The following is an 11,846-nucleotide window of genomic DNA, read 5'->3' as shown; positions in this document are numbered from 1 at the left end:
ATGCATGTTCCATGATTCAGTTCGACCCTTGGAACCAGACACTATCTTACCGGCCAAGAACTTTCTCCTTCTCCAATCAGACCTGATGACCCAAATAAGAGCTGATTTGTTGGTTCACCCCCATTCTCAAGACTTATCTCTCCAGCTAAAGGATGGCTCTATTACCATAATGAACAGATCTTTGTCCCAGAGCAGATTAGGGTCTCTGTCCTGAAGCGTTTCCACGATCATCCCTTGGCAGGCCATTTTGGGATCCATAAGAGCACTGATCTAATTTCCCGTTCTTTTTGGTGGCCAGACTTAATACGGGACTGTAATAAATATGTCAAATCCTGTGTAACTTGTCAGCGCAGCAAGACTGATTGAACCAAAACTTGGGGTTTACTGGAATGCCTTCCTGTGCCTAAGAAACCATGGAGCCCATGATATCTATGGATTTCATTGTAGAGCTCCCTCCGTCTGAAAACGTTTAGACATGTGCAAAAGGAAAAAATTCGTTTAGTTTCGTTTCGTTTTAACTCGTTAATTCATTAATTTCGTTTAGTTATATTCGTTAACTTCCTTAAATTCGTTTTCGGATTTCGTTTAGTTTTCTACCGAATTCGAAAAATCGGCCACATTCGAAAATATTTCAACGAAATTCGAAAATATTTCTACCGGATTCGAAATGATTTCAACATGATTCGACATTATTTCAACCACATTCGAAAATATTTTGTGACCCGACTTTAGGGCCATGTATCTCGGGGTCACTTGGTGCTAGAAACTCCAAATTTGGATATGCTGTAGTGCTAGTACTATTGTGTTTGCATACCAAATTTGGGGTTTCTAGCTATAAGTGACCCCGAGATATGTGGCCCCAAAATCGGGTCGCAAAATGTTATTAGTTAATAGAGCAGAGAATGACATTTTACGACCCGAATTTGGGGCCACATATCTCGGGGTCACTTATAGCTAGAAACCCCAAATTTGGTATGCAAACACAATAATACTAGCTCTACAACATATCCTAATTTGGAGTTTCTAGCACCAAGTGACCCCGAGATACATGGCCCTAAAGTCGGGTCACAAAATATTTTCGAATGCGGTTGAAATAATGTTGAATCATGTTGAAATCATTTCGAATGCAGTTGAAATTATTTCAACATGATTCAACATTATTTCAACCACATTCGAAAATATTTTGTGACCCGAATTTAGGGCCATGTATCTCGGGGTCACTTGGTGCTAGACACTTCAAATTTGGATATGTTGTAGTGCTTGTACCATTGTGTTTGCATACCAAATTTGGGGTTTCTAGCTATAAGTGACCCCGAGATATGTGGCCCCAAAATCGAGTCGCAAAATGTCATTCTCTGCTCTAATAACTAATAACATTTTGTGACCCGATTTTGGGGCCACATATCTCGGGGTCACTTATAGCTAGAAACCCCAAATTTGGTATGCAAACACAATAATACTAGCAATACAACATATTCAAATTTGGAGTGTCTAGCACCAAGTGACCCCGAGATACATGGCCCTAAACTCGGGTCACAAAATATTTTCGAATGCGGTTGAAATAATTTCGAATGCAGTTGAAATAATTTCGAATCATGTCGAATTCATTCAAATTCATTCGTTATATTTCTTTCGTATTCGTTGTAATTTGTTATTTTTTTATTCGGACATTCGGATGCATCCGAATGTCCGAAAGATGCAAAATTCGGCCGAATTTCGATTCGTTACGAAACGAATTGCACAAGCCTAAAAACGTTACCACCATATTTGTCATGGTCGATCATCTGACCAAGATGGCACACTTTGTACCCTTACAAGGAACCCCTTCTGCCGCTGAGACTGCCTCCACGTTCACCCGAGAGATTGTGAGACTACATGGTATCCCCGACAATATCACAGGAGTACAGTTCACTTCCAGGTTTTGGAGGGCCCTTTGTGAAGCTTTGAACATCGAACTCCGTATGTCCACTGCTTACCATCCTCAAACAAATGGACAGACGGAGAGAACCAACCAGACTTTGGAACAGTACTTGCGTTTCTCCTCTTTCTCACGGGATGGTTGGTCACCTCTTCTTCCGCTAGCGGAATTCGCATGCAATAACTCCATTCTGCTACTAAACAGACACCCTTTTTTGCCAACTACAGATACCACCCTTCCTTTTTGCCTGAAATACCCGTGGAATCTTCTGTGCCTTCTGTTCAAGACAGATTGAGTTTTTTCAACTCCAATAACAAATTGCTTCAAGACACCATCTCTAAGGACCAGGCAAATAAAAAAAAAATTTTGACAGGAAGAGGAGAGGTATCTTGAGTCTGGAACCAGGAGACAAGGTCTGGTTATCCACTGCAAATCTGAAACTTAAGTTTCCCTCCAAGAAACTTGGTCCGAAATAAAGAAAGATCAACTCTGTGGCCTTTGAACTAATCTTACCAAGGAATCTAAAGATTCACCCTGTTTTCCATATCTCTTTATTGAAAACAACAGTGCCCAATCCCTTTCCCAATCGGGATCTGGAAAATCCTCCTCCACTGCTCATTGAGGGCAGTGAGGAATTTGAAGTTGAAGCTGTCCTAGATTATAGAACCAGGAATGGCCAAACACAGTTCCTGATCAAGTGGAAGGGCTATGGCCCTGAGGACAATTCATGGGAACCAGCTTCTAATGTACATGCCCCACAAAAATATGAGCATTTTTTCAGCATCATCCAGAGAAGAAGCCCCTGAAGGGCATCCGGAGGCTGCCCGTCCAGAGGCTGCCCATAAAGAGGGGGCAATCTAAGAGAACTATTGTTGCACACATGAGAAACTTTGCGGACCACAGACACGCCAATGCGCGTTCATAAAGGAGCGTGCGCAACCGTAGGAGTGCATCCGCTCGTTCCTTTGGTGACAGATGGCCTATTTAGGGGCACACTGACTTACTAACAGATGCTGACTGATCTTCAGCTGTTCCTGTACCCTTACCCTGTTGAATCCTGCTATGACCTGCCTGATATCCATTGCTGAACCTTTGCTTTCCTTGACCTTGCTTCTGGACTCTCCTACACCTCTGATTACTGGCTCCTGATCCCGGCTTCCTATTTGACCCTGCTCCTGCCTGGTGATTTGTTACCTTTCTGCCTGCCTGCTTCTGAACCTGGCTTTCCCTGCGACTTCACTTTTGTCTACTTTTTGGCTCAACAATGTCCTTCGGGTGTCCGCAACTCCGCTCCTGTGACCTGCTGCGACTTTCTGCATTCCCAATGCCGGATCATCCACATCAAGCTTCCAGGACTACATCTGCGGGCACTCGTGTTCCTCCTATCCCTTGGGTCCTTCTGTCTCCACTCTCAGCGGGGTCCAGGTTGGAGATACAAGAGAGGCTGACCTCGTCACTTCAGACTCCAACCAGGTACATGACAGTCAGCTTCTTGCATCATCCAGCATCGGGAAATGGGTGATAAATACAATGACCCCTCCCCTTATAGCCATAAATCCCGCCCTCTTATCATCAAAGTAAAAGATGTAAAAACATCTGTGAATAAATCATCGACGCATTTCACCTCATCAGTATCCAGTGATAAACCATAAAGTGACATCAAAGTCCATCCAACATCTCCTTTATACTTCAAGAAATTATATCACCACCGATAAATGCCTCCAAAACCTCCAGAGCTTCTTCCTCCAAATCTCAGTATATGCTCCAGCAAACCATGCATATTGGACCTCAAAACACCTCCTTCCCCAAATACCAATCCAGTGCTTTCTTGGTGCTCATACTCAGATTGTGCGCTCAACAGACCTCCATCATCCTCTTAATAAGTGGCTCCACAATAGATTTGGAGGGACTCTTGCTGAGAAAGGTTAGACTAGGCAGTCATATATTTCTATCCCCCTTGGTGGGAGTGGAAACGACCCCATCTATAAGGATATACAGTACATACACACACAGCGCAAGGCTGTGTTCACACTGCGAGATGTTTCTTAGGACTGCTGTTCCTCTGATCTCCACAAGATGGTGATCTCACTTCTACCCAGACAGGACGTCTCTATGGAATACAGACAGGAAGTGATGTCAGGAACAGACAGGAAGTTGCGGGTGAGAGGCGGGTCGGGAGGAAGTAGAGAGGAGTCATTACTGGACGAAGCAGCCGAGGAGGTAATAAGATCTTATTTTCTATTTACACCCAGTAACCCCCCCCCCCCGTCATGTCCGTCCTCTTCCTCCATAGTCACTGTGATGTCTTTTATCTCCAGCAGATGATGATACACACATATATAGTGTGGAGACCTAGATTAACCCTATTCAGGGGCAGAACATTTCCCCACTTACGGGACTGGAACAATCTCTTCATTTTGGAGATGTGTCACCTTTCCCACCAATAAGGATGAGCTCAGGAATGTTCGCACACTGCACGTGCAGAGCCGCCAGGAAGTCGGATCACAGGCAGTGAGACATTGTCCCGATGTGCAGCTGCAGAGATCGGGAAATGTCTAACTGTTTGTGATTAGCGCAGCGCAGTGCCGACTTCCTGGCAGGCTCTGCACGTGTTCCTTGCGAACACGCCTGAGCTCATCCTTACCCACCAGTAGGGATGAGCTCTGGTGTGTTCGCATGCTCCACGTGCAGAGCCCGCCAGGAAGTCGGCGCAGTGCTGTCCTAATCACAGGCAGTGAGACATGCCGCACATCGGGGCAATTAAATCAACTTCTCACCTCATCAGTCTGAACTAACTGATTATACCACTTTTATCAGTGGTGGGGGATGAAGGCAGGGTTGCCAACCACCAGTAAATTTACTGACAGTTTGTAAAAATCTGTGATTTTTTTTACAACTGCCAGTAAATATCAGGGGCTGATAATTTCATGCTGTGTTGACTCTTAAGTGTAAATCAAGCAAATTACTTTGTTATAGGTATTGTCAGTGTTTCCATATCATGTTTATACTGTTCAAATATTCACTATGTTAGTTTTCAATAGGAGTTCTGTCATTTCTCAGGTTGCCAGTAAATAATGTGCTCTGCCAGTACATTTTCCACATTTTGTCAGTAAAAAATGCTGAAGAAGGTCGGCAACCCTGGATGAAGGGATATTTAGGGGAGATTGGGATATGTATGTCTTTATTTTATAAGATTAGAATAGGAAGAAAGAGTGAAAAATATAATTTTTAGTAAATGTCCTGAAAACTAATGTTTCAATAACGATCCCAGTCTCAGATATTCATCCTAAAATGTGATCAGTAAAGACTCCGGAGTACACGGAGATCACAGGAATATGACGTGTCCTGGCAAAGCCCAAAGACAAAGTTCACCTTTTCGTTTAGGACCCAGGAGAAATGATTCTTTGTACAGAAATCTCACAGTTCCTCTTCCTCATGTCCCTTCTGATCTCACAGCTCCTCCTCCCAATGTCGTCTATCCAGAGTCAGAGAATCCTATGACATCACACTGACCTCACAGCTCCTCCTCCCAATGTCCTCCAACCAGAGTCAGAATCTTATGACATCACACTAATGTCACAGCTCCTCCTCCCAATGTCGTCTATCCAGAGGCAGAGAATCTTATGACATCACACTGACCTCACAGCTCCTCCTCCCAATTTTCCTCCAACTGGAGTCAGAGAATCCTATGACATCACACTGACCTCACAGCTCCTCCTCCCAATGTCCCTCCGTGTGGCTTTTTTTTCTGATGCTCTTAGTATGTGGCTGGACCCTTGACATCCTTACTTGTAAAGTGGGAGTATAGGTCTTGTGTTGTATGTAATGGTGTCAGAATACCTACAACAAGCTTTTAACTACATAGTGTGGGGGTCCTATGTGGGTAAATTATACCTCAGTCTGAAGTGGGGCTTTAATAAATAGAGACCTGAATGGTGAGATGAGGAGGATTCTGGGAATATCATTTGATTTTACTATTTGTGTTTTAATCCAGAGTTTTCCTCCTGTGAAGTCTGGAGATCATATGACCATCACATTGCCTCCACCTCCCTCCCTGATAGAATAGAGAAATACAAAGAAGATTCTGGAAGTCACCAGAGAGATGATGGAGGAGAGGTGAGGAGGATTCTGGGAATTCTGGGACATTATCCAGTAACAGACAAGGGATGTGTCTGGATGGTGACTGTATCATTGTGTGTGTCAGGTTCCTATAAGGTGTCAGGATGTCACTGTCTATTTCTCCATGGAGGAGTGGGAGTATTTAGAAGGACACAAGGATCTCTACAAGGACGTCATGATGGACAATCAGCCGCACCTCACATCACCGGGTAAGAGGAGACTTTATTGTAAAGGAGAGAGCAGTACGGAGGCTCCACCTAGATCCCCCATCATCTGATAAACACATAGAAACAATGTATTCAGTCAGTGTGTGTTTCCTGCAGATGGATCCAGTAATGGGAACCCACCAGAGAGATGTCCCCGTCCTCTGTATTCCCGGGATTCCACACAGGAAGGTCACACCATCCCCCACCATCATCAGGTAGATGAGGAGCAATCACTGATAATATCATTAGGGTCTGTACATTATATGCATTGTTACCACTGATGTAATTTTTGTTATATATTCAGAGTGGAAACCTGAGAGATTTGAAAGTTGAGGTTAAAGAAGAGATAAAAGATGAAGATGATAAGTATGGGGTGATGGAGAAGTCGGAGTCTCTAAAAGAACACAAAAATCTGTACCAGGACACCATGGTGGAGTCATCCAGCTACGGAAACCCACCAGAGAAATATCCTCTGTATTCCCGGGATTCCACACAGGAAGGTCACACCATCCCTCACCATCATCAGGTAGATGATTGACAATTATTGGTAGTTCTGATTTATACACAGTATGTTTGTTTCAATCATTGATTTTTCATATATTCAGAGTGAAATCCTCGGGGATGATAATATTGTTGTTAAAGAAGAATATAAAGAGGAGGATGAGGAGTATGGCGTGATGGAGAAGTTTTTAGAAGGACACAAGGATATGATGGAGCCACCTAATACCAGGAACCCACCAGAGAGATGTCCCCGTCCTCTGTATTCCGGGGATTCCACACAGGAAGGTCACACCATCCCTCACCATCACAAGGTTGGTGGGATGGCGTATCTAGAACATGGACTCGTAGAGATGATGTGTGGATTTTTTATGTGGCATTATGTTTTACGGATGATATTCACTCTCATTTTCTTGGTTTAGGGTAAAGATCTGATAGATATAAAAGTTGAAGTGAAAGAAGAAGAGACTTATGTGAGTGATGATCAGCAGTCTGTGGAGGAGGATGGAATAATTAAGATAATTCTAGAGAAAGACACTCCTACAGAGATCAGCACAGGTGGGTCATTAACACCAAATGCATTCCTGCACCCATACTGCTCACTGATTGGCCCAGAGTAGGGCAAGGACTGGGTAATATCAGCCTGTAATCCCCTGGTCACTTTCCTGAGCTGTGTTCCCCGTCCTGCCACATGTTCAGTTCTAACGGGATCTCTGACAGAACAATTAATTTGCTCCGTTGTCTGCTGGCTGTGCCGGATGAGTCCTGACCCTTACACCGTATAATCTATATTGTACATTACATACTCCTGACCCCTGCACTATATCCACTTGTTGAACCCCATAGTGCATTTACTGCTGGGTCGGCGGCATTTACAGACAAAGCAATAAACCTGTACATAGTTTTTCCTGTACTATAATGGGGGGGCACTGCTCCCCCTTTCCACACCGGAAGGCGGATCCTGATAGTCTGGGCCTGGTGATCATGTGATCACTATGCAATCACATGATCACAATGTCAACAAAGCTGTTGTGAATCAATATGATTCATAGCTGCTTTGATCCTTTAGCCGTGATCATTGCTGGTACAATGATCTTCATTGTACCAGCAATCAAAGTTTATAAAAAGTAAAAAATCCCAAATTACTATGGTAACATTGAACTACTCTGATATTAAAAAAAAATAATGGTAAACAAAATTTTAAATATTGAATAAAACATTTTTTAAACATTTAAACTCCCAGCATGCATCGGTCAGTGATGTCACAAGGGGGCGGTTCTACCAGGTGATGTTGCCAGGTGTCCCCGCCCTTACCTATAGAAGAACTGTCAAAGTGCAGAGGAAGCATTCGGCGGTCGGCCGTCCTAGAAGGCAGGAGCTTTTTTTTTTGGTTGCGGCGGGAGGCGTGATTGACATTGGGGAACACTTTTTTATTTTTTAATAAAAGATTTTCAAAAACATATCTCCTGTTTTTTTAGTTTTTTTTTATACACTTTTTTGGGCAATTGGGTAGGGGTACTATGTACTCCTACCCATTCACATAGGGGGGCAGGATCTGGGGGCCCCCTTGTAAAAGGGGGCTTCCAGATTCTGAGAAGCTCCCGTCCGCAGACTCCGACAACCAATGGCCAGGGTTGTCGGGAAGAGACCCATGTCCCCATCAACATGGGGACAAGGTGCTTTGGGGTGAGGGGGCAAAGAGTTTTTTTTTTTTTTCAACTGGCAATTTTTTATTGTATTCAGCTGCCAGCGGGAAAGCCCATTGACAGCCGATGACTCATCAGTTGTTAAGGACACTGCGGCCAGCTTCTAGGCCCCGCCCATTAACAACTAGCTTATACTGTACCCTAATTGGACAAAGCTTTGGCCAGTCGGGGTGCAGAATGCACTGTGCAGCGCAAAGTGCATTTCATAGTATTTGGCAGGGTGGACACCCTGCAAATTCGGGTGTGCGGTGAATGGGCGAACAGGCAAATGCTCGGCCTGAACCGTTTACCCAACACTACTCCTGACCCCTGCGCTATATATTCTGTTGTACATTACATACTCCTGACCCCTGTAAGATATACTCTATATCAGTGATTCTCAACCAGGGTTCCTCCAGAGGTTGCTAGGGGTTCCTTCAGCATTGGGCCATTTCTGCCTCTCAGATAAGTTCCCACCGACACCATTGATCTTTTTAGCTATCTGTAAGGAGGTAATTCTTCCCAATGACCACAAGTGTAAGGACCATTCTTCCCACTAACCATCACACTAATGTATCATGAGTTGTAGATTTCTAATTTTTAGCAGGGGTTCCCCGAGACGGGAGAACTATTTCAAGGGTTCCTCTGTGTTGAAAAGGTTGAGAAAGGCTGCTTGCTCTATATTGTCCTTTACATACTTCTGACCCTTGCATTATATACTCTGTATTGTACTTGGAAGTGCAGTCGCTGTAGATCTGAGGAGAAGATCGGAAATTAGGGGAAGCTCTGCTGATTTCTATCATCCAATCACTTACAAGCAAACAAATCTGTTTATTTTCCTTGCATATCCCCCTCGGATCTACAGTGACTGCACTTCCAAGTGCACTTGCAGTGCACAGTGGATTTGCCTTTAGTAAATAACCCCCTCTATGTTGTACATTACATACTCCTGAACCCCTATACTATATACCCCATGTTGTACATTACATACTCCTGACCCCTGTACTATATACTCTATGTTGTAGATTACATACTTCTGACCTCTGCACTATATACAGTATTTTATGTTTGTCCTTCCAACAGATAAGAGATTTTCCTGTACTGACTGCGGGAAGTGTTTCCATTCGAAATCCAAACTTGGTGTGCATAAAAGATCTCATTCAGGGGAGAAGCCGTATTCCTGCCCTGAGTGCAGCAAATGTTTTTCACAGAAGGCCAATCTTTACAGGCATCAGAAGTCTCACACGGGGGAAAAGACGCATTCCTGTCCCGAGTGTGGGAAATGTTTTTCACACAAGTCCAATCTTTCTACACATCGAAGATTGCACACGGAGCAGAAGCCGTATTCCTGCCCTGAGTGCGGAAAATGTTTTTCGCACAAGTCCAATCTTTCTACGCATCGGAGATTGCACACGGGGGAGAAGCCATATTGCTGTCCTGAGTGCGGAAAATGTTTTTCGCACAAGTTCAATCTTTCCACACATCAGAGATCTCACACGGGGGAGAAGCCGTATTCCTGTCCCGAGTGCGGAAAATGTTTTTCACAGCAGTCCAATCTTTACACACATCAGAAATTGCACACGGGGGAGAAGCCGTATTCACGTCCTGAGTGAGGGAATTGTTCCTCACTGAAGTCCTGTCTTCCTGTACATCAGGGATCCCACACAACCCTCGAGGTGTATTAGTGCCTTGAGTGCAGGAAATGTCTTCTATATGAATGTTGCTGGACATCACAGCTCTCATGTGGGGAAGAAGCACACCCTGATATACACCTCAGATATACTCCATGGCTGATCTTCATCATGGAAGAAACAGTTCATAAGGAGATCAGAGTTAGCTGTTTGTTGACTTACTGACTTTTACGATGTAGTGACTTAGGTTTATTTTTTTTAAATGATAAATGAATGACTATGCCAAACATTCACTCATCCCGTCGTGGCACTGATACATAAAATCTATCAATCATATAAAATATACAACTTGTGAAAAATGCTCAAAGACACAATAGATTTTTTCTCCCAAGAGAAAGGAAACTTTGGATGAGTTGCCCCCACAGGCAGGAGGTGGGAAAATGAGTCTGTAAACTCTCTCTTGTGTACAGATCAAGAGTCCCAGACAATGGATTCACACAGCCCCAACCAGAGGGACTCCGACTCACTTCCAGGTATCATATATGGTTATTATAAGGACCGGACCTATCATATAGGTTTACCTGGATTACAAAGGAAACAGAACATCTGGACTAAACGGGATTGTTTTCATGTTTGCAAACCCCAATACTTAACGAGGAGGACAACCCTTCCTAGATCCAGGACGACAACCCTTCCTAGATCCAGGACGACAACCCTTCCTAGATCCAGGAGGACAACCCTTCCTAGATCCAGGAGGACAACCCTTCCTAGATCCAGGAGGACATCCCTTCCTAGATCCAGGAGGACAACCCTTCCTAGATCCAGGAGGACAACCCTTCCTAGATCCAGGAGGACAACCCTTCCTAGATCCAGGAGGACAACCCTTCCTAGATCCAGGAGATTCATTCTTATTTGCACCTTATAAATAATCATTGACTACCCTCATTGCTTTCAGGCTGAGAAGATCCCAAAGACAACCCGTGTTTAATCAGCCTTGAATCAAGACAATAGAGGGGCAATCTCGTCAATTACCGACCCAAATGAACTCGGTTACAAATTGAAGACAAAATTCCAGAATATATTGAAACAAAATACACATATATTAGGGCTAGCTTACACTTGCTTCGGCTTCAACACACATTAGGGCTAGCTTACACTTGCTTCAAAACAAGGCTTCGGGCAGGCTTTGTTAAAGCTCTCTGAACACCAGCCAAAGCCCCAGTCACTAAATAACATGGTTCGCTTACAGTCCTGTTTACACCTTGCTTTTGCTTCAGCTTCACTTTAACCGCATGCCGACCAGCGCACTTAATAAGTCGGCACAATGGCACAGCTGGGCAAATGGGCGTACAGGTACATCCCCTTGAAAGTGGTTGTAAACCCTTACAGACCACTTTGACCTACAGGTAAGCCTAGATTAAGGCTTACCAGTAGGTCTAAGAAATAGGTAGGTCCAAGAAATATCTCCTAAACCTACACGGTTTAGGAGATATTTGCAAAAAGACAGGCACCGCTGTCTACGGCACATGCACTATATACTGTATGCTGTACATTAATGTACATACTCCTGACCCCTGTACTATATACTCTGTGTTGTACATTACATACTTCTGAGCCCTGAGGCGCCGAAGGTGCACTGAGCATGCCGCTGCTAGCGCCGATATGCCGTTAGTGCCGGCACCCGTGTGCATGCCCATGTCCACTCACAAGACAGTGATCACTGCTCCCCATGACAGTAGTTCTCTGTCTTGTCACTAGGCCGAAAGGGGAAATGCCTTGTTTACAAAAA

At 44.1% G+C, this 11,846-nt stretch overlaps 1 protein-coding gene across 2 annotated transcripts; it reads left to right on the top strand.

Moving 5' to 3' along the window:
* The first annotated feature begins 4,084 nt into the window (after nt 1-4,084).
* Nucleotides 4,085-11,168, top strand: LOC143989485 (uncharacterized). 2 transcript variants are annotated; one of them, XM_077489626.1, is made up of 8 exons: nt 4,085-4,138; nt 5,913-6,034; nt 6,123-6,246; nt 6,361-6,458; nt 6,548-6,769; nt 6,849-7,055; nt 7,164-7,299; nt 9,510-11,168. In XM_077489626.1, exons 3-8 carry the CDS (start codon nt 6,162-6,164, stop codon nt 10,037-10,039), a joined length of 1,278 nt encoding a protein of 425 aa, XP_077345752.1. In that variant the 5' UTR covers nt 4,085-4,138; nt 5,913-6,034; nt 6,123-6,161; the 3' UTR covers nt 10,040-11,168. The 2 variants fall into 2 exon arrangements, with proteins under 2 accessions (XP_077345752.1, XP_077345753.1); XM_077489627.1 differs by lacking the exon at nt 6,548-6,769.
* Nucleotides 11,169-11,846: the final 678 nt, after the last annotated feature.

This window comes from Lithobates pipiens, unplaced genomic scaffold (assembly GCF_037356315.1).
Source record: "Lithobates pipiens isolate NorthernLeopardFrog02 unplaced genomic scaffold, aLitPip1_a1.2 Scaffold_18, whole genome shotgun sequence".
Classification (NCBI taxonomy): Eukaryota; Metazoa; Chordata; class Amphibia; order Anura; family Ranidae; genus Lithobates; species Lithobates pipiens.
Note: the sequence above shows the minus strand (reverse complement) of the source record. Positions and strands in the feature narration are given on the sequence as shown.

Bases quoted from the DNA above. Each gene is read 5' to 3' on its own strand.
- LOC143989485 (XM_077489626.1), top strand. From the start codon at position 6,162: ATGGAGGAGTGGGAGTATTTAGAAGGACACAAGGATCTCTACAAGGAC. The intron at 6,770-6,848 runs GTAGATGATTGA...TCATATATTCAG, and splicing joins CCATCCCTCACCATCATCAG to AGTGAAATCCTCGGGGATGA. The intron at 7,056-7,163 runs GTTGGTGGGATG...TTCTTGGTTTAG, and splicing joins CCATCCCTCACCATCACAAG to GGTAAAGATCTGATAGATAT.